General features: G+C 40.5%; 2 protein-coding genes and 1 pseudogene across 3 annotated transcripts; 1 reads left to right on the forward strand and 2 right to left on the reverse strand.

Annotated features, from left to right (window-relative positions):
- Window positions 1-869: 869 nt before the first annotated feature.
- On the reverse strand, window positions 870-9,287 carry LOC133730191 (G-type lectin S-receptor-like serine/threonine-protein kinase LECRK3; annotated as a pseudogene).
- A 1,381-nt stretch (window positions 9,288-10,668) lies between these two features.
- On the reverse strand, window positions 10,669-13,131 carry LOC133733125 (G-type lectin S-receptor-like serine/threonine-protein kinase LECRK3). Its single transcript, XM_062160728.1, has one exon. It carries the CDS (start codon window positions 12,273-12,275, stop codon window positions 10,743-10,745), a length of 1,533 nt encoding a protein of 510 aa, XP_062016712.1. The 5' UTR covers window positions 12,276-13,131; the 3' UTR covers window positions 10,669-10,742.
- A 529-nt stretch (window positions 13,132-13,660) lies between these two features.
- On the forward strand, window positions 13,661-16,863 carry LOC133733126 (uncharacterized). Of its 2 annotated transcripts, XM_062160729.1 has the most exons (4): window positions 13,661-13,907; window positions 14,033-14,101; window positions 14,368-15,200; window positions 15,611-16,863. In XM_062160729.1, exon 4 carries the CDS (start codon window positions 15,612-15,614, stop codon window positions 16,536-16,538), a length of 927 nt encoding a protein of 308 aa, XP_062016713.1. In that variant the 5' UTR covers window positions 13,661-13,907; window positions 14,033-14,101; window positions 14,368-15,200; window position 15,611; the 3' UTR covers window positions 16,539-16,863. The 2 variants fall into 2 exon arrangements, with proteins under 2 accessions (XP_062016713.1, XP_062016714.1); XM_062160730.1 differs by lacking the exon at window positions 14,033-14,101.
- The last annotated feature ends 10,450 nt before the right edge of the window (window positions 16,864-27,313 follow it).

Consider the following 27,313-nt stretch of genomic DNA (forward strand, 5'->3'; position numbering starts at 1 on the left):
CTGATGCATAGTCATAATACTTCAAAGATGCCTAACGAAAAATCAAGACATGATCTTTGACATTTGAAAATGATTTGATGGATATGTGGAAGCATAAAAGTCTAAAACTATCAGTGTCAATTGCATAGTCTCTGGTCACAGGTAAAAACAGAACCATGCTTCTTAATTAGTTGATCAACAAGAAGAAGGGGGTTACCTTGATAGATTAATTGCTTGAAACCAGATGAACAGTATCAATAACATCAATCTCCGCTGGAAGTTGAATCGTCACGCTCTCAATTATAACCCTGAAACCTGAACCATCCAAATCAAAGAGAGAAAGAAGGGTATATGGGAAAGGGGTATCTCAATCAGTTCCAGTCACTTATAAGAAAATCTGAAAAAAAAAAAAAAACACTAATCATATCTTCTTTTTTATTTTATTACTATTATTATTCTTATTATTATTTTTTATTTTATTTTGTAGATTGAACCCTAAGAAGTAACCATTGTTTAAACTTTAAAATACTTCTTGAATTTGGCATTAAATTCTCAAATTTTTCACTCACTTTTAACTACGGAAAAATTCTGACCTCCTTTCTCTCAAAAAAACTACGGAAAAATTCAAACTCAAGATATGATCGGAAAGTGGATTCTACAAGTAATCCTTAAAAATAACCACAAAAATGAATTCCTTAGTGGAAGGGCTATGAAAGTATGAGTTATGTGTATACACACACAATTATCATGTTTTTGGAACTGTCTCATGCCTTGTACCACTCATTAATCACAACTGTTATTCTAAATTCTACTTCTAAAATTGTGTGTGTATACACATAACTCATACTTTCATAGCCCTTCCACTAAGGAATTCATTTTTGTGGTTATTTTTAAGGATTACTTGTAGAATCCACTTTCCGATCATATCTTGAGTTTGAATTTTTCCGTAGTTTTTTTGAGAGAAAGGTAGGTCTTAGGGATGGATCAGCTTGAATGCACAAAAAGGCAATCATCACATACTTTTCCATCGTCTTCATGTCATCTGTTGCTTGTTCATCATCAGTCTCCAATAACAGATGCAGTTTCTTTTGCCTGTAGCAATCATATGCCCAATCAGCTAGTATCATTTGATCTTCATCCTCTGCCTCTTCGTCAAATTTCTTCCTGCAGCAAATGATCTCTAATAACAAAATGCCGTAACTGTAAACATCCACCTTTGCTGTGATAGGCAAGTTCTTGAACCATTCAGGTGCCACATACCCTTTTGTTCCCCTTATTCTAGTAGTAGTAGTTCGGGTTTGGTCTGTTTTCAGAAGCTTTGCTACTCCAAAGTCGGCAATTCTTGCTGTGAAAGAGTCATCTAGTAGAATGTTTTGAGGCTTAATGTCACAATGTATAATCTGGCTGCTGCATTCGTCATGCAAATAAAAGAGCCCTCTTGCAGTTCCCAAGGCAATGTCCCTTCTTATATACCAGTTTGGCCTTCACTCTCTGAAAAGAAAGCTTGCTAGAGAGCCATTGCTCATAAACTTGTATACAAGAAGCCGGTGTTGCCCCTCATCACAAAATCCAAGTAGTTGGACTAGATTTCTGTGATTTGTTCTGCCAATTGAGCTTACTTTGGCTTTGAACTCCAAGTCGTCTTTTCGTGCTATTGTGTCCAATCTTTTGACAGCAATGCATCTCCCATCATCAGATGCTAAAACTCCTTTAAAAACTGTTGAAAAAGCACCACAACCCAGTTCTTCCATGAATCCGTTGGTAGCTTCTTTTAGCTCCATGTAAGTGAAACATTTTGGATTGATGCCTTGAAGGACTGGGTAGAGTTTGCTCACCACTCACCAGTGCTTTTCTATAATATATTCGTGAAATAACAAAAAAGGTTAGTATTGTTTAAGTAAAATAGATTCGAGAGAGAATGTAGAGAGAATTGTAATCATATTATTGAGAATAGGAGCCCTATATATAGGGATTACAAAGTACATGTTCTAATGTTACAAGGAATACTAATCCGAGTAGGATTAGGAATTCTAGAACCTTCTCTCCTATTACTACTCCTAGTTTGATAAGGCACACTAAGTCGATTTTCCTTCAACACTCCCCCTTGTGCCGCTTCAAACTTGGTGATGACGCTTCATTCGTTACCTCGTTAAAAACCTTGCCAGGTAACAAAAACCCTGTGGGATAAAAATAACCCTGGTCGAAGGACAAAAAGAGCACAACACGTCCTTCACTCTTCGAGATCAAACATGTAGACATCATAACTCCCCCTGATGTCGATATCTCCCCCTGATTGCTACAATCGTGGTAGTTCGGATAACTTTCTCAATCCGATGCTCTTCACATGCTTCTCGAAGGTGGATTTAGGTAACGACTTAGTAAATAAGTCCGCTACATTATCCTCTGATCGGATTTGATTCACTTCAATCTTTAGAAGTGATTGTGGTTGCTGATTATAAAAGAACTTAGGCGATATGTGCTTGGTGTTGTCGCCCTTGATGAAACCTAACTTCATTTGCTCAATACAAGCTGCATTATCCTCATAAATGCATGTAGGTTCATCCGTGGTAGACTTCAAACCACAACTTCCTTGAATATGTCTTATTATAGACCTTAGCCATATACATTCTCGTACGGCTTCATGTAGAGCAATAATCTCTGCATGATTTGAGGAAGTAGCAACAAGGGTCTGTTTTGTAGACCTCCAAGATATCGCAGTGCTTCCCATGGTAAAGACATAACCCGTTTGGGAGCGACCTTTGTGAGGGTCAGAGAGGTACCCTGCATCAGCGAAACCCATCAAAACATCATTGTCGTTTTGATGGAGGGGGATGGGGTGAGGCCGGCCACCATGGGTGGCGGTGGCTCCATGCCTAATGGGGTCCGATCCCATTCTTCCGTCATTCCTCTTCTCTTTGTAGGGATAAAATAGGCCCATATCAATCGTACCTCTTAGGTATCGAAAGATTGTCTTTACAGCAATCTAATGGCGGCGTGTTGGCGCAGAGTTATGTCGAGCTAACAAGTTCACTGCAAATGAGATATCCGGTCTTGTGCATTGAGCTAAGTACAATAATGCGCCTATTGCACTTAAATAGGGCACTTCGGCCTCTAATGGTTCTTCGTCCTCATCCTTTGGACGAAACGGATCTTTTCCGGGCTCAAGACTACGACCGATCAGGGGAGTACTCACAGGCTTTGCTTTATCTTCATTAAAGCGCCTTAGGTTTTTCTGAGTATATGCAGACTCATGGATCAAAATCCCATCACTACGGTGCTCGAGTTCTAAACCGAGACAAAACCGTGTTTTCCCAAGATCTTTCATCTCAAATTCGGATTTCAAATATTTAGCAGTTTCCTTTAACTCATCTAGAGTTCCAATTAGGTTCATGTCATCGACATAAACTGCTACGATTGCAAATCCGGAACTTGTTCTTTTAATGAACACGCATGGGCATATTTCGTTATTAATATATCCCTTCCCAATCAAGTAGTCACTTAGACGGTTATACCACATCCGTCCGGATTGTTTTAATCCATATAGTGAGCGTTTTAATCTTATTGAAAACGCGCTCCGTGGTTTAGAGCCACTTGATTTGGATAATTGAAGTCCATCTGGAACCTTCATATATATCTCTGAATCTAGATCCCCATAGAGATATGTTGTAACCACATTCATAAGCTGCATGTCAAGTTTTTCGGAAACTACCAAACTGACAAGGTAGCGGAACGTTATAACGTCCATTACGGGAGAATATGTCTCCTCGTAGTCGATTGCAGGGCGTTGTGAGAAACCTTGCGCCACGAGGCGGGCTTTATATCTAACCACCTCATTTTTCTCATTACGCTTTCTAACAAATATCCATTTATGGCCAACAGGTTTTACATCTGGGGGTGTCTGCGTTATAGGCCCAAATACCTGTCTCTTTGCTAGTGAATCCAATTCAGCCTAGATCGCATCTTTCCATTTAGGCCAATCCGCTCTTCGTTGGCATTCTTCAACAGAGCGAGGTTCGATATCATCATATTCTATGATTCCTTTGCAACATGATATGCAAATGCATCATCAATTGCCATAGAATTTCTATCCATCATCTCATGTACACTAGTGTAATTTATGGAGATCTCTCTATTCTTTGGAGTTGGTTCTGACATTGGAGAGTCCCCCAATGATGTCTCTTGGACATAACCATAATCCAGAATATTCTCATGAGCTGGATTATTCACATCGATGATTAATGGATTATTTTGTGCCAAACTCGCTTTCTTTCTTGGGCGAGAATCCATCGAACCTATAGGCCTCCCGCACTTCCTGGTAGGAGCCATGGGCCTAGCCACAACGTCACCATCACTGTGAGTGGGGACATTGGAGCCATGCTCTGGTAACCTTGAGATGGCGTCATGTCCTCTAATTTTAGGGACATTAATCCTTGCAGGCACGTTTGCAGCAGGTATATGTGATCTCGTCACTTTAGCGATATCAGAAAACGCATCAGGCATCAATTCTGCTACGTTCTGAAGATCGAGAATTCTCCGCACTTCAATTTCGGACTGTGCGGTTCGGGGATCAAGATGAGACAGAGTGGGGACAGACCACGACAATTCCTGTCGTTCCTGTTGAACATTCATGTTCTTATCTCCCCCTAACGACGGGAAGACTGTCTCATCGAAGTGACAATCCGCAAATCTTGCGGTAAAGAGATCGCCTGTCAAGGGTTCTAAGTAGCGGACAATCATTGGAGAATCATATCCAACGTAGACGCCTAATCGTCGTTGAGGACCCAGTTTGGTGCGCTGTGGCGGCGCAATTGGCACATAAACTGCACACCCAAATATGCGTAAGTGTGAGACATCAGGCTCATACCCAGTCACCATCTGGGACGCAGAAAAGGGTTGAGTGGCAGTAGGCCTCAGACGAATAAGCACGGCTGCATGCAATATTGCATAGCCCCAAGCAGAAATAGGGAGATTGGTGCGCATTACCAATGCCCTAGCGACCATTTGTAGTCGTTTAATGGCGGCTTCTGCGAGACCATTTTGGGTGTGAACATGAGGAACTGGATGTTCAACTTCAATCCCAATGGACATGCAATAATCATCAAAAGTTTTTGATGTAAACTCCCCAGCATTGTCTAACCTTATAGACTTAATAGGATGATCAGGGTGGTGAGCCCTTAACTTAATAATCTGTGCTAGGAGTTTAGCAAATGCAGCATTCCTAGTGGACAATAGCATGACATGTGACCAGCGTGTCGATGCATCAACCAACACCATAAAATATCTAAATGGTCCGCATGGTGGTTGAATAGGTCCACAAATATCACCTTGGATTCGTTGTAAGAATGGTATGTTTTCTTTAGTATCCTTTGCATAGGATGGTCTTGATCCTAATTTTGCTAAAGAGCAGGCTTTGCAGAACGAATGATGGGCTTTAGAAACAACCAATGAGGATTTTGGTTGAGCCACGAAGTCACAATTGACTTGAGAAGTAAAATTTGGAGACAAAGGAGCCTTGGTGGCGTCAATGCCACCCTGAGGCCGCAGGGGGATGGCGGCGCCGGCCAAGGATGGCCGGATTTCTTGGTGAATGGCGCCGTGAGGTGCAGGGGCTCCTTCGGTGTCCAAAAAACTGAGTTTTACTTCTTTTCGTTCTGAAAAATGGATGTCCGTGTGAAGTCTTTAATATACGGATCATCATATCACGACCTGGGTGTCCCAAACGGTCATGCCAAAGCCTATATGTGTCAGAATCCCATAAATCATCTCTCATAACATGATTGGATTCAATTACTCGAATAGTGGTTGCATACAACCCACTAGATCGACACATAAGTTTCTCTAAGACTCTTTTATATCCGTAGTCATTAGAGGTAATGCAAAGGAACACTTGTCCATTCTCACAATGTGTTTCCACGTGAAAACCATTGGCTCTTATATATTTGAAGTAATAAAGTTCGAAAAATATGTCTACGACATGAGATAAAATAGATCGATACTTTATTAATAATAGCCAATGATTACATCAAAGTTTCGTGACCATAATCTAATCCAATATAAAAATCAAACTTTAGACAAATTGTAGTCACTCAATTCGTTCGGTAATTCCAATTAAATATGACCAGGGAAGTAGAGAGAGATGTCGGTGGAGCGAAGCTCTCTTAAATACCACTAATCTCAATTACTTTCCTAGACATCATACTTAATTGAGTACGCCTAGAGGAAAAGAGATAATCCAATAAGTCATTTTATTGATTAAGGCATAATTGCCATTACATAATTCTTGGAAATTAAAAGACTATGCTATATAAAAATCTGCGGCATTCTTTCTTCATCGCCAGATTTGAAGTCTTTTATGGCTCGATATCTTGATTACCATTGATCAGGTACTCCATAAAATACCATGAAGAGGATGCTCTCTTGATTGAGGTGTATTGACACAATACAAATGGTCTCTAGGACCAATGGCGTTGGAGTAGTGCAATCATGGCCAAAAGTGGCGCCATGGTGTCCAACCCTATACCCTCAACGTCATGACTCCTATGGTCATGTTAGGGTTTTCTCAATCAATTTGTTCTTTTGTGTTTTTCCACAAGCATGCATAAATAATATGATGCAGAGAGCCTCCGAACAATATTTCATAACTCTTTCAAAGTTTTAGTGAAGCATATATTATTCCATCTTGCTTCTATGTTCGGAAAGTTGTGAATGTTACTAAAACATTCACTAGGCGCAACCCAAAGGTTGTTAGCGTTATCCTCATTCATGTACTCAAACTTGAGGGCCATCTTCATGTGGCGCTTCATTAGGGTAAATGCCCTGGAATTTTCTATCTCAGTTTGTGAGTCTTGAGCGGTTCCTTTAGAACAGGGCTCTTGGATTGTAAGCAAATAAATATCCCGTGCCCGTAGAATCCAATGGAGTAAAATCGAGCTCGTTCAAGTCTTACATCCTAAAGAGGAAAGCAAGAACGTATTAGTTTCGGAGTCAATGCTGCCACGCAAACTAATATAAAATTTCTGAGCCTTAATGCTACCAAGAAATCGATTTCCAAGAATAATTGGATTAGACCGAAACAATGATGTTTGAATGGTCAAAATCGATGCTCACGAACGCTCTTAGTCCGTAGCTTACGAACGCTCTTAGTTCGTTAATTCGATGCTTACGGACGCTCTTAGTCCGAAGTCTTACGAACGCTCTTAGTTCGTTAATCGCGTGAATCCCCACGATTCCGCTTTCTCAAGAATCGAACCCACGTTATAAGAAAGGTGGGATGTAGAAGAAGGGATGTTGCAAGTCCCCGAAGAAAAAGAAGGAGAAATTAAATTCTGAAAGCGGGAACTTTAATTATAAAAACTTACTTGTTGAAATTCGGAACAGATTCTCTTCTGAACAGCTTGCACTTCTATTGGTGTACAGGTCTCAAAACAACTCCGATAAGGCTGAAATTCGGAGGTCAGATGGAAGAGACAGAGACGAACAACTTTGATGAAGAAAGGATTTTGATCTGAGGTTCCGAACTAGACGTTTCGGGGCTTGCAAGAAGACAGACGTGCACAGGAAAGGAGAAGGATGCAGTTGGTGTGCGTTGATGCTGCAGGGGCAGCCGACGTGCAGCGGTGCTGCAGGGGCCGCAGGGATATGTGCGCAGGGGCGCGTAGGTGAGGCTAGCGTGGGCTAGGAGTTGCGGTGATGAAGAAGATTTTTGGGTTTTTGGTTTTTGGTTAAAGCTCGTGCTGATAACGTGTTTAAGTAAAATAGATTCGAGAGAGAATGTAGAGAGAATTGTAATCATATTATTGAGAATAGGAGCCCTATATATAGGGATTACAAAGTACATGTTCTAATGTTACAAGGAATACTAATCCGAGTAGGATTAGGAATTCTAGAACCTTCTCTCCTATTACTACTCCTAGTTTGATAAGACACACGAAGTCGATTTTCCTTCAACAAGGATTAAAGCTGACTTATCTTTCTTTTTTGGAACTGAGACTCCGGGGAATGTTGAATTAGAACTGTCTTTCCTTTTTTTGACATGCAATTTCCACTGAACACTCTTGTCGAACTTGCCATTCAAAAGAGGGATCCCCTTCTTCCAACAAGTCTTGTTCTTTTCATAAAAAATGGCACAGAAACAATCTTCTAGGCAATTTTGCTTGCACCAATGCTCATTCTCTACTGGTTGAATCTGATCATAATCTCCATGAGGCCAATCTGTGTTCACCATCTCTTCAAATTCAAAAAGATCTGTTTCTGGTGAGGCTTGATCACAGCTTTGGGGTACGAAGTCTTGCTTGCATCCTTTGCGCTCATCATTTGGATCAATATAGGTGTAATTGCTGGGGCAGTAGCACGTATTCAGTCCTTTTTCATCATGTTTACACAAGCTGTTGAACCCACAGACACCACCTCCTGCACTTTTCTTAATTGCTGTGCAGATATTTTGAGGTTCATAAGACAAAAAGGACCAAGCCCTGTCAACAGTTGAGTTAGTGCTTTTAGGGTAGACATAGTGCTTCAAAACTCCATCAAACTCAAGAATTGCCCTTTGGTAGAAATCTTCCATTGATACTGTGTTGTTTGATATCATACGAAGTATGCTTCCGTTCTTGTGTGTAAGGTAAATATAGCCTGACTGGTTGAAGATGACCTGAAAACCACTACCCTTAGTTTTGGTAACCCAGTAGGGAAAATAATGGTAATTTAATGGGAAATGCGTTGTGTAAAACACAAGATCTCCATCAGACTGTAGCATAAACTGAAATCTTCCTCTTGAGTAATTTGTTGGCGTAAGGCGTGCGTGGAGCATGCTACCTTTATTCAGAATCTGTGTGGGTAAGATTGTATCGGTTGGTTGTTGAAAACTCTCCCACAAGATGATGGAGTCTTGGTTAGTCAACACAAAATTCCCCGTGTCAAGCATAGATGCATAGGCAACTCCAGTAGCAGAAGACCAATTAGCAATCAATGTTTGACTCCCTGTTGCAACATCATACAGTATGAACCTCCCATCGAACTTCAGTTCTACTTTCGATCCTGGTTGAACTGCATTGTCACGATTGAATGACCAAACAATAGTCTTTTCAGGTATTTTGTTATACCAGATCGATGGCTAATGTGAAGCCATCATTACCAAGCTTTTGGAAACCAAAGGAAAATTCCCCAGATGGAGAGGGCCAAGAAGAGTTATCATCCGCTGCAGTGAGGGATGATCCCAAAGATATATTCTGGTAAGTATCAGCAATGGTGTAAAATGAAAGTTGCAGAAGGAGAAATAGAAAGCATAAAGAACATGGCATTTCAAAATCCATGGTATGAAGGGACATGTTCCTCAAGTGCTAAGAGGAGTTAATTCTGAAACAGATATGAACATCATTTGCATTGTTTTATCTGCCACTGTATTTGTCCACTTTCTCTGAGTCATACTACAAAATCCATTGAAGTAATTCCACAATCCATACAAACTTATCAACAATTTTGTTTCATTTTGCAGGTTCTTTTGTTTGCCATATTATATCTCTTTCTTATAGCTATCATATTTCCTATCTATCTTTCTGTTAATATTTTAACTGAAAGAGAATTCGAATTTTTTGTAGGTTGCCGTCCCAAAGCCCCATCAGTTTGCTAAAAGGCCGAACGGATTTCCTTGGTATATGTGACACAATAGCAAGGTTAGATAGCAAACTAGAATAAGTCTAATAAGAACTACATACATATATTCTACTACAGCACACCAGCAATCTCTTCAGGATTAGTTCATATACACTGTTTGGTTTTTGGTTAATTGTCTATTACGAGAATAAACTGTTGTCGTAAAAGTTAAGTCGATAGATATGGAGACCTGTGGGTTTTTTAGATCATTTCATTGCTTTTTAGTGATTAAAATTCTAAGTACCACTACCCTTATTAGTTCCCTCATAGGATGAACTGTGTCTCTATCAGCTTGAATTGTCTCATTCTACAAGTTTATATGTTCGTAGTTAATACGTACCTTAATAGCCTAACCAAAGATTTAGACATGCATGATCGTTGAAGCGTTGAATGAGTTTATGCCTACATGGACCTGGAAGCATAAAAGTATGAGCTGTAGTCTTATCAAGTAATCAAAGGTATAAAAGAGAACAAGTGCTTAATGATCCACACAACAAAATAGTTCAGGGTGCTTTACTATGCACATTAATTTTATGTAAGCATCTTGAAAGCTAATGACCATTTTGTCTAGTATTTCATCAAGTCTTTACTTGGATGGGATGTGCATCATGTTCAAATCACGTGAAATACCTATTCATGATCTTTTAATCCAACAGTTGAATTAATACCAGAGAGCTACCCTCATTACATAGTGATCTTTGAATTACTTGAAAGATTCAAGTACATTAATGTACCGATACATCAAGTAGACTAGTTCAATACAGAGGTAGACTAGCTCAGTACATGGGTAGACATGTATGGAGTTAGTCTACCTCTGTATTGAACCTAGTCTACTTAATGTATCGGTACATTAATGTACTGAAGTATTTCCCTTACTTAAAAGTAGTTGGATGTTTTCATGATACTTATGCCATAAACTACTGTATGTTGCTGCTGTTTAAGAATCATTGTGTATAGAGCATAAAACTTATTGCAATTAAATTCACAAATCAGAAAAAGAAAAAGAGGAGAAATAATTTTTTATTCTTCTTCTTGGCTCCATGGACTATCTGACTAACCAAGTTGCTGGTTTTGAGTCCATAATAAAACAGAGTTAAAATTATAATCGCAATTACTTAAATTGCATACAATGAGGACGGGTTTTGTGGGACGGACACTTCAACTACTCCTTCAAGCATCTGTGTGACAGTCTTCATGGTTGGTCTCATTGATGGATCCTCCTGAATGCACCAAAATGCAATCATCACAGACTTCTCCACCGCTTTGATGTCATCCTTCGCTTCATCATCATCATTCTGCAGTAACAGATGCAATTTCTGTTGCTTATAGCAATTATATGCCCAATCAGCTAGTATCATTTGATCATCATCCTCTGCCTCTGCCTCGAAATTCTTCCTGCAGAAAATAATCTCCAATAGCAAAACACCATAGCTGTAAACATCAGCTTTCACTGTGACAGGCAAACTTTTGTACCATTCTGGGGCCACGTACCCTTTTGTACCCCTGATTCTAGTCGTTGTTCGAGTTTGGTCTGTTTTCAAAAGCTTGGCTACTCCAAAGTCAGCAATTCTTGCCGTGTAAGAGTCATCTAGAAGAATGTTCTGAGGCTTAATGTCACAATGTATGATTTGGCTGCTACACTCCTCATGCAAATATAAGAGCCCTCTTGCAGTTCCCAAGGCAATCAACCTTCTTTGATACCACGTTGGCCTCACCTCTCCAAAGAGGAAGCTTGCTAGAGAGCCATTACTCATGAACTCATACACAAGAATTCGGTGCTGCCCCTCGTTGCAGAATCCTTGTAGTTTGACTAAATTTCTGTGATTTGTTCCACCAATTGCACCTACTTCAGCTTTGAATTCCCAGTCATTTTCTCTAACCACTGTGTCCAATCTTTTTACAGCAACTACCTTCCCTTTATCACATGCTAAAACTCCTTTGAAAACTGTCGCAAAAGCACCACGACCTAGTTCTTCCTTGAATCCATTTGTAGCTTGCTTGAGCTCCACGTAAGTGAAACATTTTAGATTGACTGGGTAAAGGTCAATGACTTTTGCTTTCCTAGAGTAGATACGAGAAACAACCAAGTAGGTGATCATAGCAACAACCAAATAGGTTATTAGTAGCACGAGCACTGATCCAATGTGAACCAAATTTGAAGTATGTCTCATCTTTGCATCTGGAATAGCTGGCAGTCTCCAGGTAGAATTGTGTAATCTTATTTTGACCAGAGATGTCCAACCAACACCGAGGTCAACCCTCCCATTTGAAAGAGGGATTCCCTTCTTCCAACAATCGGATCTCGATCCATCGTAAATGGCAAGGGCACAGAAACAATCACTTAGGCATATTTTCTTGCACCATTCCTCTGTTACTGGCTGAAAATGCTCATAATCTCCATTAGGCCAATCTGTGTTTAGCATCACTTGAAATCCAAAAAGATCAGTTTCTGGTGAGGCTTCATCACAACTTTGGGGAAGAAAGTTTTGCTTGCATCCTTTCCTCTCATCATTTGGATCAATAAATATGTAATTCTTGGGGCACTCACAAGTAGTTGGTCCTTTCTCATCTTGTCTACATATGCTGTTGAAACCACATGCGCCACCGCCTGTCTCTTCTGTTAGTTGCCAGCAGATATTTTCAGGCATGAAGAAGAAAGTGGACCAAACACTTGAGACATTGTTCTTCTGGTAGATGTAGTGCCTAAATACTCCATCATAGTCAAGAGTTGCTCTCTGGTAAAAATCCTGCGTTGAAACTGTCTTAGGTGACAGTATACTACGCAAGGTTCTATTTCTGTCGGTAACATAAATAGAACCAGACTGGTTGAAGATGACCTGAAAGGTATTATCTGCATCTACAGAATGCCTGCTTGTGGATGTTTTTTTTTGTATGGTAAGGGAAATTAGTAGAATTCAAGGGAAAGTTTGTTGTATATAGAACAACATTTCCATTAGACTCTAGTATTAACTGGAATCTTCCATTTGAGTAATTCGTAGCAGTATAGGGAGCAAAGAGAACACTACCTATACTGAGAGTCTGTGTAGGTAAGATTGTATCAGTTGGTTGATCAAAACTCTCCCACAAATTGTTTGACTCTTGGTCAGCCAGCACAAAATTTCCTGAGTCAAGCATGGCTGCATAGGCAACTCTAGTACCTCGAGTTGAGTGATGGTCAGATAGCAACCTTTGTTCTCCTGATGCATCATTGAGCACTAACTGTCCAAATGTGTTGAGTTCAACAGTTGATCCTTCTTCCGCCAAGTTGTTTCCATTGGCTGACCACACAATAGTTTTTTCAGGTATTTTGTCAAACCAGATGGCTAGTATGAAGCCCTTGTTGCCAATTTTTTGGAAACCAAAAGCAAATTCGCCGGATGGTGAGGCCCAAGGACTGCTATCTTCCCCTGCAACAAGGGACGATTTAAGCGATATATTATGGTAAGTTTGAGCAGGGGTGGGAAATGGTAGTAGTAGAAGTAGAAGTAGAAAGCATAAGGCATATATTAGTTTAAAAGCCATTGTAAAGTTGTGAAAGAGAATATCAGCAACATTTTCACTGTGTTATATATGCCATTCTGCGAGTCATCTCAATCCAATTCATTGAAGTAATCGAACAAATGTTCATTATATTAAGTTATCGATCACAATCCTTCAAAATCTGAGACTTTTTTTGCAGCTTCTAATTTATATGTAATTTCAGTGTTGACTTTTAGTGTCCCAGAGAATATGTTCTATCAGAAATAGCAATGCTTGATGTTTGGCAATTTCTTTTTGTGTCTATGCACACCAATTGATGCTTTCTTCGGCATCTAAAGCCAAACTGTTTGGTATAACTGTCTTACGAGATTACTTTGTCTTTTTGGATAATTCCACAAGTCTTTTCCTTGTTCCCGGGGTCGGCTCAACTTTGTGGATAACCTTTCCTCCCTAACCAGATCATAATTATACTCATCATTAGTCGGGGGTTTGAGTGTTTGACATATGTAATGGACTAAGGTCGTGTTTGTTACGAGGGACTGGCCGGGATTGGACGGGACTGGGTACTATAACACGAGGTAGCCCGTGTTTGGCAATAACCGGGACTGTGTTAAATGAGACTATGCAGTCCCAAAACACAGCCCACACCGTCTACGAAAACTCATGGGATTGTGGAAGCCGCTGTTGTAGACGTCGAAATCCATTCTCGCTGGATCTGCTCTTCGCCTCAACCTCATCATTCTCTCTCTCTCTCTCATGCCATTCTTTTGCTTCAGCCTCCTTCAACACCTCTTCTTCAGGTTCAATTTCATCTTCTCTCTCATTGCACTGATTCTTTTTCACTCTCCCCTTCAATCCTCTACCTTCTTCTTTCTCTATCTCCTTTATTATAGATGATTTGTTTATGGGTTGATATTATTTTAAGGATTTGGTGTCTGGGTAGCTTGATCTGCTGAGAATTTTGATCAATTTTGTGTCTGGGTAGCTTGACCTAGTAAGATTTGTGATCAATTTCACGTTTGTGCTATTTTGTTCTTCTGGTTTTTTTTTTTTTTTTTTTTTTTTTTTTTTTTTTTTTTTTCTGGGTTTAAAGACTGGTTTTTGTTTAAGGTTGAGTTTGTCTTTGTTTTTTGCATAGTTCCTCAAGGCTTGATTAATCATTAATTGAGTTGGTTCTCCTCTGTTAGTTTTTAACTTCCACCAATCAATGCTTATTCTGGTGTTCTTCTTTCTTCTGTGGTTGTTCTTTCTTATTATCAGTTGGAGCACCAAACATGGATCAGGACTGTTATAGAAATAATCCAAGTTATAAGAGTCCGGGATTGCTATAGAAATTAAGGTGAAGGGTGATAGTCCTGTGAAACAAACATGGCCTAATGGTACTGATATGAACTCACCTCTAATTGAAAGTAACTTGAAATGTAAACTTTAACATTAATTAATTGCTTGGTGTTGAAGGAATATCGATTTAGTGTGCCTTATCAAACTAGGAGTAGCAATAGGAGAGAAGGTTCTAGATTTCCCAATCCTACACGGATTGGTATTCCTTGTAACATTAGAACTAGTACTTTGTAATCCCTATATATAGGGCTCCTATTCTCAATAATATGATTACAATTCTCTCTACAATTTCTCTCAAATCTCTTTTTCCTTAAACACGTTATCAGCACGACTCTAACAACAAAACAGAAAACCAAAACTCATTCACAAAGCAGCCCCTAGCCCGAGCTAGCCGAGCCTTCGCTGCAGCCCGCGCGCCCGTGCGTTTGCAACCTTGCACAGCAGCTCCTGCTGTCCCCTCCCTGCAGCCCCCTGCGTTCCAGCCTGCTGCCACCGAAGCATCCCTGCTGCGCAAACAAGCCAACGCACACCCACTGCATCTTTTTCCCGTTCCTGTGCACATCCGTCCTCCTGCAAGCCTCTAAACATCTAGTTCGGAAGCTCAGATCGAAAAACTTTCTTCATAAAAGTTGTTCGTCTCTGTCTCTTCCATCTAACCTCCGAATTTCAGCCTTATCGGAGTTATATTGAGATCTGTACACCAATCGAAGTACAAGCTGTTCAGAACAAAATCTGCTCCGAATTTTCAACAAGTAAGTTTTTAAATTAAAGTTCCTGTTTTCCGAAGTTTAAATTCTCCTTCTTTTTCTTCGGGGACTTGCAACCTCCCTTCTTCTACATCCCACCTTTCTTATAACGTGGGTTCGATTCTTGAAAAGCGGAATCGTGGGGATTCACGCAATTAACGAACTAAGAGCGTTCGTAAGACTTCAGACTAAGAGCGTCCATAAGCATCGATTTAACGAACTAAGAGCGTTCGTATGCTACGGACTAAGAGCGTTCGTGAGCATCTATTTTGACCATACAAACATCATTGTTTCGGTCTAATCCAATTATTCTTGGAAATCGATTTCTTGGTAGCATAGCTCGGAAATCTTATTTATATTAGTTTTCGTGGAAGCATTGACTCCGAAACTAACTTGTTCTTGTTTTCATCTTTCAGGATGTCAAACATGAACAAACTCGATTTTGTTCCATTGGATTATGCAGGCAAAAGGTACCTATTTTGGGTCACTGATGTCGAGATCCACCTTATTGCCCGTGATTTATTGCATACTATCCAAGAGCTTTGTCCTATAGAAACAGCTCCAGACCCTCAAACTGAGAAAGATAATTCCAAGGCACTTGCCTTCATGAAACGTCACATGGATAGTGACCTACAGTTTGAGTTCATAAATGAGGATAGCGCCATAAAGCTTTGGCATGCGCTTCGCGAACGATATGGCAATGTTCGTGACTCCATACTTCCGAATACAGAAGCAGAATGGAAAAATCTTCGCTTCTCTGAATTTGACACGGTCATGCTGTTTTATTCGGAAGCCCTCCGCATCAAAGTAATGATGCGTCTCTGTGGAAAGATGATCACAGAAGACCAGTTGATTGAGAAAACCCTCAATACCTTCCCCGCCTGTGCTATGAGGTCCTCTGACTTATTCCGGACTCATGTAAATGCAAGACGGATCACAAGTTTTCAACAGCTTATTGAAGCTATGGCCACTACTGAAAGACATGGCAATGAACTTGTGCAAAGAAGATTTGATAGGCTTCAAGATAGCTATCAAGAGCATCGTCCTATGGCTAGAGAAAGTCGCCATCGACGTCATGATCCATACGATCGAAATGCTCAAGAAGGTAATCGCTCAAGGCGACAATCGCACGACCGTAGGAGGCGTGATTTTGAGGGAAATAGGGTTGGAAACCATGGAGCCAACGTTGGCCATGGGCACCACTTTCCAACGCCACCAGTCCAAGGGACTATGCATATTGCGCCAATGCGCCTCAATCAAGGGAGAATCCTCTTTATGGTGTCTATTTCTGATATGGAACGTCTGATCAATGGACCTGAATTTGCAATGCACCTACGAAGGTAGCCGCATCATGGTGATCAAGACATCGAGTTCACAAAGACTTTAAATCTGGCGATGAAGACAAAATGCCGCAGATTTTTATTAGAATAGTCTTTTATAATTTCCAAGAATTATGTAATGGCAATTATGCCTTAATCAATAAAATGACTTATTGGATTATCTCTTTTCCTCTAGGCGTACTCAATTAAGTATGATGTCTAGGAAAGTAATTGAGATTAGTGGTACTTAAGAGAGCTTTGCTCCACCGACATCTCTCTCTACTTCCCTGGTCATATTTAATTGGAATTACCGAACGAATTGAGTGACTACAATTTGTCTAAAGTTTGATTTTTACATTGGATTAGATTATGGTCACGAAACTTTGATGTAATCATTGGCTATTATTCATAAAGTATCGATTTATTTTATCTCATGTCGTAGACATATTTTTCGAACTTTATTACTTCAAATATATAAGAGCCAATGGTTTTTCATGCGGAAACGCATTGTGAGAATGGACAAGAGTTCCTTTGCATCACCTCTAATGACTACAGATATAAAAGAGTCTTAGAGAAACTTATGTGTCGATCTAGTGGGTTGTATGCAACCACTATTCGAGTAATTGAATCCAATCATGTTATGAGAGATGATTTATGGGATTCTGACACATATAGGCTTTGGCATGACCGTTTGGGACACCCAGGTCGTGATATGATGATCCGTATATTAAAGACTTCACACGGACATCCATTTTTCAGAACGAAAAGAAGTAAAACTCGGTTTTTGGACACCGAAGGAGCCCATGCGCCTCACGGCGCAGTTCCCCCCCAAATCCGGCCATCCTTGGCCGGCGCCGCCTTCCCCCTGCGGCCTCAGGGTGGCATTGACGCCACCAAGGCTCCTTTGTCTCCAAAATTTACTTCTAACGTCTATTGTGACTTCATGGCTCAACCAAAATCCTCATTGGTTGTTTCTAAAGCCCATCATTCGTTCTGGAAAGCCTGCTCTTTAGCAAAAAAAAAAAAAAAAAAAATTAGGATCGAGACCATCCTATGCAAAGGACACTAAAGAAAATATTCCATTCTTGCAAAGAATCCAAGGTGATATTTGTGGACCTATTCAACCACCATGCGGACCATTTAGATATTTTATGGTGTTGGTTGATGCATCGACACGCTGGTCACATGTCATGCTATTGTCCACTAGGAACGCTGCATTTGCTAAACTCCTAGCACAACTAATTCAGTTAAGGGCTTACCACCCTGATCATCCTATTAAGTCTATAAGATTAGACAATGCTGGAGAGTTTACATCAAAGACTTTTGATAATTATTGCATGCCCATTGGGATTGATGTTGAACATCTTGTTCCTCATGTTCACACCCAAAATGGTCTCGCAGAAGCCGCCATTAAACGACTACAAATGGTCGCTAGGGCATTGGTAATGCGCACCAATCTCCCTATTTCTGCTTGGGGCTATGCAATATTGCATGCAGCTGTGCTTATTAGTCTAAGGCCCACTGCCACTCAACCATTTTCTGCGTCCCAGATGGTGACTGGGTATGAGCCTAATGTCTCACACTTACGCATATTTGGGTGTGCAGTATCTGTGCCTATTGCGCCGCCACAGCGCACCAACATGGGTCCTCAACGACGATTAGGCGTCTACGTTGGATATGATTCTCCAACAATTGTCCGCTACTTAGAACCCTTGACAGGCGATCCCTTTACCGCAAGATTTGCGGATTGTCACTTCGATGAGACAGTCTTCCCGTCGTTAGGGGGAGATAAGAACATCAATGTTCAACAGGAACGACAGGAATTGTCGTGGTCTGTCCCCACTCTGTCTCATCTTGATCCCCGAACCGCACAGTCCGAAATTGAAGTGCGGAGAATTCTCGATCTTCAGAACGTAGCAGAATCGATGCCTGATGCGTTTTCTGATATCGCTAAAGTGACGAGATCACACATACCTGCTGCAAACGTGCCTGCAAATATTGATGTCCCTAAAATTAGAGGACATGACGCCACCTCAAGAGTACTTGAGCATGGCGCCAACGTCCCTAGTGATGGTGACGTTGTGGCTAGGCCCATGGCTCCTGCCAGGAAGCGCGGGAGGCCTATAGGTTCGATGGATTCTCGCCCAAGAAAGAAAGCGAGTTTGGCACTAAATAATCCATTAATCATCGATGTGAATAATCCATCTCATGAGAATATTCCGGATTATGGTTATGTCCGAGAGACATCATTGGGGGACGCTCCAATGTCAGAACCAACTCCAGAGAATAGAGAGATCTCCATAAATTACACTAGTGTACATGAGATGATGGATAGAAATTCTATGGCGATTGATGATGCATTTGCATATCATATTGCAAAAGGAATTATAGAATATGATGATATCGAACCTCGCTCTGTTGAAGAATGTCAACGAAGAGCAGATTGGCCTAAATGGAAAGATGCGATCCAGGTTGAATTGGATTCACTAACAAAGAGACAGGTATTTGGGCCTGTAACGCAGACACCCCCAAGTGTAAAGCCTGTTGGCCATAGATGGGTCTTTGTTAGAAAGCGTAATGAGAAAAATGAGGTAGTAAGATGTAAAGCTCGCCTCGTGGCGCAAGGTTTCTCACAACGCCCTGGAATCGACTACGAGGAGACATATTCTCCCGTAATGGACGTTATAACGTTCCGCTACCTTGTCAGTTTGGTAGTTTCCGAAAAACTTGACATGCAGCTTATGGATGTGGTTACAGCATATCTCTATGGGGATCTAGATTCAGAGATATATATGAAGGTCCCAGATGGACTTCAATTACCCAAATCAAGTGGCTCTAAACCACGGAGCGCGTTTTCAATAAGATTAAAACGCTCACTATATGGATTAAAACAATCCGGACGGATGTGGTATAACCGTCTAAGTGACTACTTGATTGGGAAGGGATATATTAACAATGAAATATGCCCATGCGTGTTCATTAAAAGAACAAGTTCCGGATTTGCAATCGTAGCAGTTTATGTCGATGACATGAACCTAATTGGAACTCTAGATGAGTTGAAGGAAACTGCTAAATATTTGAAATCCGAATTTGAGATGAAAGATCTTGGGAAAACACGGTTTTGTCTCGGTTTAGAACTCGAGCACCGTAGTGATGGGATTTTGATCCATCAGTCTGCATATACTCAGAAAATTCTAAGGCGCTTTAATGAAGATAAAGCAAAGCCTGCAAGTACTCCCATGATCGGCCGTAGTCTTGAGCCCGGAAAAGATCCGTTTCGTCCAAGGGATGAGGACGAAGAACCATTAGAGGCCGAAGTGCCCTATTTGAGTACAATAGGCGCATTATTGTACTTAGCTCAATGCACAAGACCGGATATCTCATTCGCAGTGAACTTGTTAGCTCAACATAGCTCTGCGCCAACACGCCGCCATTGGATTGGTGTAAAGACAATCTTTCGATACCTAAGAGGTACGATTGATATGGGCCTATTTTATCCCTACAGAGAGAAGAGGAATGACGGAAGAATGGGATCGGACCCCATTAGGCATGGAGCCACCGTCCACCATGACAAAGTGGCCGGCCATGTTGCCGCCAACGCCGCCGCCACCACCAAGGGTGGCCGGCCTCACCCTATCCCCCTCCATCAAAACGACAGTGATGTTTTGATGGGATTTGCTGATACAGGGTACCTCTCTGACCCTCACAAAGGTCGCTCCCAAACGGGTTATGTCTTTACCATGGGAAGCACTGCGATATCTTGGAGGTCTACGAAACAGACCCTTGTTGCTACTTCCTCGAATCATGCAGAGATTGTTGCTCTACATGAAGCCGTTCGTGAATGTATATGGCTAAGGTCTGTGATTCGACATATTCAAGGAAGTTGTGGTTTGAAGTCTACCACAGATGAACCTACATGCATTTATGAGGATAATGCAGCTTGTATTGAGCAAATGAAGTTAGGTTTCATTAAGGGCGACAACACCAAGCATATATCGCCTAAGTTCTTTTATAATCAGCAACAACAATCACTTCTAAAGATTGAAGTGAATCAAATCCGATCAGAGGATAATGTAGCAGACTTATTCACTAAGTCGTTACCTAAATCCACCTTCGAGAAACATGTGAAGAGCATCGGATTGAGAAAGTTATCCGAACTCCCACGATTGTAGCAATCAGGGGGAGATATCGACATCAGGGGGAGTTATGATGTCTACATGTTCGATCTCGAAGAGTGAAGGACGTGTTGTGCTCTTTTTGTCCTTCGACCAGGGTTATTTTTATCCCACAGGGTTTTTGTTACCTGGCAAGGTTTTTAACGAGGCAACGGATGAAGCGTCACCACCAAGTTTGAAGCGGCACAAGGGGGAGTGTTGAAGGAATATCGATTTAGTGTGCCTTATCAAACTAGGAGTAGCAATAGGAGAGAAGGTTCTAGATTTCCCAATCCTACACGGATTGGTATTCCTTGTAACATTAGAACTAGTACTTTGTAATCCCTATATATAGGGCTCCTATTCTCAATAATATGATTACAATTCTCTCTACAATTTCTCTCAAATCTCTTTTTCCTTAAACACTTGGTTAATGGGGTTACAAGCAGGGGTAAACACAGAAAGTAGAATCTTGGAATCTTCAGTGATGATTTTAATTATTAAAACCTGCATAAATTTGAAGCATCATGTAGGAATTATAAGAATGTAGGGCATGCAATAATATTTGCATTATATATGTGATAAGTCACACTACGCGTGCAAGGCAATCTGGACATGAGGATTGCAATGGAATGGGGAATGAGCTAGGCTAGACTAGCTAGCTCTCCTTTATAACAAGCACTCTCTATCTTCTTCTTTTCTCAGCTTGTCTAGTTCAGTCTCTCCAAAACACCCAAAACCTAGCTCCATGTATATACATTCTCCTTCATTTATAAGTTCAGTTGTCACGTCCTGATTGCGTTGTGCTCCTCCTCTTTGAGAGATCCCTTAATTTCATAGAGGATGAGTGCAAGGCAATCTGGACCTGAGGATTGCAATGGAACAGAATGAAGAAGAATCCCTTTGGAAATCAAAGTTAAATTAATGACCTGGAGTCATCGTGCCAATGTATTTGATGGATGGCTTCACAGATATTTTCTAGCTTTTCTGATCCGAGAACTAGAAAATAGTACCCGCTTAAATTTCATTCTAGCTTCTTGATTAATTAGCTACATTCGTCTTCTCTTGTTCAATTAATTGTTCTGTTTCTTATCTAGGAACAAGATTTGTGATTTGTATTTGATCAGATGCCAAATTTGTGACATGTAATGACATTTCTAGTCTTATCTATGTGATCTAAGGTTGGAACTCTTTCAACTCTTTCATTGTTTTGTCTTGCTAGTAGAGACTTTAGAGAAGAATACTCGGTCTATCATAAAAGGGTTTCAAAGTTCTTACTTTTTTTGACTTATTAGAGCAACTCCAACAACTTCCCTAAAATTTTTGTATAATAGGTGTTTGGCTCCAATTTTGTTGCAGCTGGTCAACAGTCTCTTTTCTGCGATGGGCGTGCCAGCACCGTTCGGGTGCGGTCGTCGGGGGTGTCCCTTGACCTGACTTCTATCAAGCGATTGTAGACGAGGAGAGCACCAACCTCGTCGTGGGATTCTTTATGCCTCGTGGTGAGGACTTTTGCTGAGCTTCTTGAAAATCACAATCGATATTCGATGTTGTAGATCGAGCAGAGCGAGAACCACTGGGAAGTAGAGAGAATTTGCTAAAGCGTGACTTTAGCTTGGCTGGTTTGCGAGGGCGTTACCCTTGCTTGGCTGGTTCCATAACCGTTGTGGTCGTGGTACTACAATCGGCTCCCGAGGAGACTAGGACCGAAGTACGTTGACAGGGTTTGGTGGCACTGAAAGTCGGCTTCTGAGAAGACTAGGACTAGGAGTGTGATCACCGGTAAGAGAAAGAGAAGGAGAGGAGTTGCTCTTAGAGAGGTTTGCTCTAGAGAGAACTTAGATCATCTTAGAGATGTTTGTAGAGTGAATTGTGTGTCTAAGTGTTTCATTGTAACCTTTATTTATAGGCTACCATGCCAAGGTGTTTAGCATTAAACAAATGATAGTGGAGCATTAATTGGAGATAAGAAATGATGAATTTTGGAGATAAGGAAGCATAATTGGAGACAAAGCATGATGAATTTCGGAGATAAGGAGATAAGGAGGCATAATTGGAGATAAGGAATGATGAATTTTGGAGATAAGGAAGCACTTTCTGCTCCTTTATTCCTTCAATTTTATCTCCATCAAGCACTCAGATTTTGACCATGACTTCTTCATAAGAAATGTTCCACTATGAGTGTAGATCATTCTGGTAAAATTTCAGAGCTTTTTATATAGTGGTTGGACCGAAAACGCTGCTGGACCTCTTACAGGTCCAGTTTTCCAAGCCTTTCTAGACAAGGAAATTGGACTGATTGTTTGAAGGCCTTCCACTCAAAACTAGCTCTGGCACTCTTCATAAGAAATGATCCTTGGGCTTTCTAGATTTAATCTGGAAAGTTTCAGCTCATTTTAATTTCGTTTGGTTAGTCTTCCGCCCCTCCTTCCTTGTTTAGCTCGGTTTCTCCTAACCGAAGTAGGAAAATGTGCTAAAGTTGACTTTTCATGCTTCCATGCTTCCATAGTAGGCTTTATTTAGCCTCTAAATATATATTTCGAACTTGTCAACAATATATAGCTTGAGCCACTGACATTGGCTCAATTTCTCCAAGACGTGCCTTGTCAGGCCAAAATGCTCATTTTGGGTCCAAACAATAGGGAAGCAAAAGTCAAAGCTTTAGCATCTTTTTCTTCTCCAACTCCAACAGATTCCCTATTTTACAGCAATCTCTAAAATCTCCATATTCTTCCTTAAATTTTTAGAGATTGCTGTAAATATAGGGAATTTGGTTTTCTCTTTCCTCACTTTCCCTAAAATAGGGATAGTTATAGGGAATCTGTTGGAGCAAAAGAGTCTCATTTTTCCCTAAAGTCGAGAAAAATCAAAATATGGGGAAACTGTTGGAGTTGCTCTTAGGCCAAATTTTAGCTAGGTTGTGAAGCATATATGCTAGGCAGTGATCAAGTCAATTCATTGCATATTCTTTAGGATAAACTGGGGATCGGAGTTTGGCTGATTTCTTGCTAGCTTGTTTATTGTTTTTATCTTACCGAGTGATTATGGTAAGAAAACACATATATTATGTCATGGAAGTAGAACATTTGATGGTGACCTCATAATTAACAAAGGCAGTGAATATTGATGACACACAATTTTTTTTTTTTTTTGAGAAATAGATAACTTCATTAACTTATCCATGGCTAGAAGGCACATACATCACAAGCTGTCTCATACCAACAGTTCTAGATTGCACAAGCCGCCAAGCAAATGACAAGTAACCCTCACTGCAAACAAATACGCACACTTATTTATGCACATAGCTCGATGAACACAAATCCACACTACCTAAACCCTTGCTAGAACAACTCTAATTGCCTAGAGACCTCAATTGGTGTACAACTAGAGAAGTCAAACTTAAATAGCAACATACTAGAATTCAAATGCTAGGTACCAGGCCAGCCCACACCAAACACATCAAGAGGTCCAGCCCAAACAAGCCCAAGCCGAAAAAGGAGTAGGGGAAATAGGCTAAAACACAACCTAGGGTTTTGGCCTGGGTGCTCCGAGAAAAAGGGAGCATTTTAGAGATTTTTATCCCTTGTTGATAGTGATCTTGGTTGCTGGAGCTATTGATAAATTGTTTTAGGAGGAAATATGAAAAATGGAAAATTTTTAAGAACAGTACATGATCTTAAGGCCACTCTGAATTAAAGTGGCCAACGTTTCTGAAACCCAACTTCAGTACATGGACTTTTAAACCCAACCCACCTTTCATACATGACACACATTAGATTAACTACAGGTAAATTTATAGACTTTATTCTCCCATTTCCCATGACCAAAACCAGTCTTCCACCAAGGAGTTTTAGAACTTCGATCAGAAGGTCAGAAACCCATTGAAGTTAATTTATGATGAAATACATGTGGTTAAGCAGCAGGAGTATGTAGTAGCTACATACTGCCATCTTCATAAGCAAAGCTAAAAACTAAGCCACTTGATGGGGGAAGTAAATTAAGGCCGTTCATAGGGATTATACCTAGTATGACGCAGTCGGAAAGATCACCTAGGTTTACAAGCAATAAACCAAAAACAAAGGTTCTGGAGTCCACCAGAGATAAAAGAGAAAATTCTCAATTTGATTGATAATAAGATAAAAGACAGGTTCTGCAGCCGTTTAAGGTTGCATATATAAGAGAAAAGAAACCCTAGGGCGACCAACAATGAAACCCTAAAGCCCACGGGTAAAAATAAAACAAATCCAAAACAAACTAGGAAACCGAAAATTCTGAAAAACAGTAAATTGCAGTTTTGAGGCCCTAAACGACCCCGAAAGCCCGAAAAAACCCACACGTCGTGGCAAAGTGACGAGTTTTGTTCCTGGCGTCGTTCTCTTTCCGGAAAGCTATAGCAATCGTGAATCGGACACCGAATGCCAAAGTTGCAATAGTAACTTGAGTTTTCCTCCTTTTGCACGATCGAACTGTTCTTCAATTCGGACTGCCATTCGTTCTACATCATAGTAGGTAATATATAGGGCGACTGCGATCAATGAGAATGTACAAGTACAACAGAGATATAAGTTAATTTCAATTCTCTGATGCACATGGATGTACTCCCTTGTTTTGATTACATGCAATGGAAGATATGAAGCACTTGGATGCACCTCTCTGATCTCGGATGATGATCGATATCCATCGTCATTTGTCTTTATTTAGGTAGGTGGTGGCTTCTGGTTTACAGATAAGCTTGGATTCGACCATTATAACACTATAGGTGGCCTGGTACGTGGTTGAGCAACATCAATGAATGAGCCAAACCTAGCTAGCTCACAATATGACAATTAAGCAAGCAACTCTTATCTTGTGAGTCACGCTTATATATGAACCTAGCTAGCTTGGGTTAATTTGAAGATTTTAACTTTGCAAAATCATTTTCTGACCATATATGTACTGGGCTAGCTGTGAATCTGTGATCAAAGTTTATTACCGAATATAAACTGAAAAATTGGATCATTTCGGCATGAAAATTTTTGCAGGTCTTTTCTGCTGAACTCCCAAGTTTGTCTATACGCGATCTGAAATTGAAGATCGATCGATCTTGACTTTCAATACAAGACTAGCTAGCTAGCTTGCTACTTGAAAGTAAAATCAAAATGGCAGGATCTATATGCGTCTGTGTGTATGACCAGATGTCGAAGCTTAGAGCAGTACGCAATACTATCACCTCCACAAGCAAAGCTAGAAAGTTGGTTAAAATTAAAGGGCAGATCGAGCAGGGACCCCATTCTCTAGCTAGCCATATATGCTTGGAAATACTTTGGTCTCTGGTCTCTTTCAATCTTTATCCTAGCCTTCTATTCCTGGACAATAGAATAGAATAGGCAACTGACATCTTACTAGCTAGCTAGTGCGCACTATCAGAGAATTCATGATCGACCTAAATTGAAAATGGTACAAGAGAGGAACGAGATCGATCTGCCATTCTCTGTGTGGTCACCGGCCAACCTACCATTACTGTAATTTGTAAGCTTCATTATTCTGTCTGTATGAAAGTAGGTGCATGGCTTAATCAAGGTACATGCCTACATGGCACTTCAAATCAAGCTCTACTCTGGTATGACGTACAACCCAGAGTGAACATAATCCTGGCCAAAGCACAAAATGGCTCCCAAGCGCCTTGATCGGAAGAGGTGCCATTGTTCCAAGTTCCAACATCATTTTGCTAGTAGTTTTGCGGTATGTAGTGTCATGGCTTGAGAGGTTGGTGAATAATGGTTGTGCCGGTAGCTGCGAGGTACGTATTCTGAGTGGTTCCACTCTGATAGTGCCAATTTTGGAGACAACATTGTGTTTGGCATTTTAACCCATCAGACATGCTTCAGTTTTATAATGATTTGGACCAACTTTCTCCGCCTGAGGCTGACAGGGTCAAATTTGTAACTTTATTATTATTTTTTTTTTTTAAAGGACTTTATTATTTTTACATGCTCTTTGTTTGAAGACAAAATTATGGAGAATTTTCGACTTATTCACTTACGAAACTGTATTTGCATAACCAAAATTTCTTTCATACTTGGGTAAATTAAAATTGTTCAACTCTCTATTTTCTTTTAATACCATTTTAATGGTTTGAAGTATACATGTATGTTAAGAATAGCGTGAGTTGTATTGGTATACATTTCAATTTTTACATATTCTCTTTCCGAATAAAAAATTATAGAGAATTATGTTACAAAGTGTGATCACATAACCAGAATTTCCGGTAAATTAAAATTTGAACAAGCACTTTCTTTTTTCTTTTTTATTACCTTTTTGATGATGTGGCATATATGTTAAGGGCAAATACTTAGGTGGGGGTTTCCCCACCACGTGGCCTTACGGCCACCCAATCAGAACTGTCGAAATTTTCCATCTCTGTCGAAAATGCCCCTGCTTCCTGAAGTGAAATACCCAAAACACCCCCCCTGCTGGGGGTGATTGGCCCTCCCCACCACGTGTCCCTACGGGTGTCCCACGCAAGATCTTCTCTATGTTAAGATCAGGGTGAGTTGTATCGGCGTGCAATCGGTAAATCCCAAATAGGAAATCTTATTACCCCACAACTTTAAACCACAGCCGCTGCCCGAATCCAACGGTCCAAATTTCAAATGCAAAAAATTTG

This window comes from Rosa rugosa, chromosome 2 (assembly GCF_958449725.1).
Source record: "Rosa rugosa chromosome 2, drRosRugo1.1, whole genome shotgun sequence".
Lineage (NCBI taxonomy): Eukaryota > Viridiplantae > Streptophyta > Magnoliopsida > Rosales > Rosaceae > Rosa > Rosa rugosa.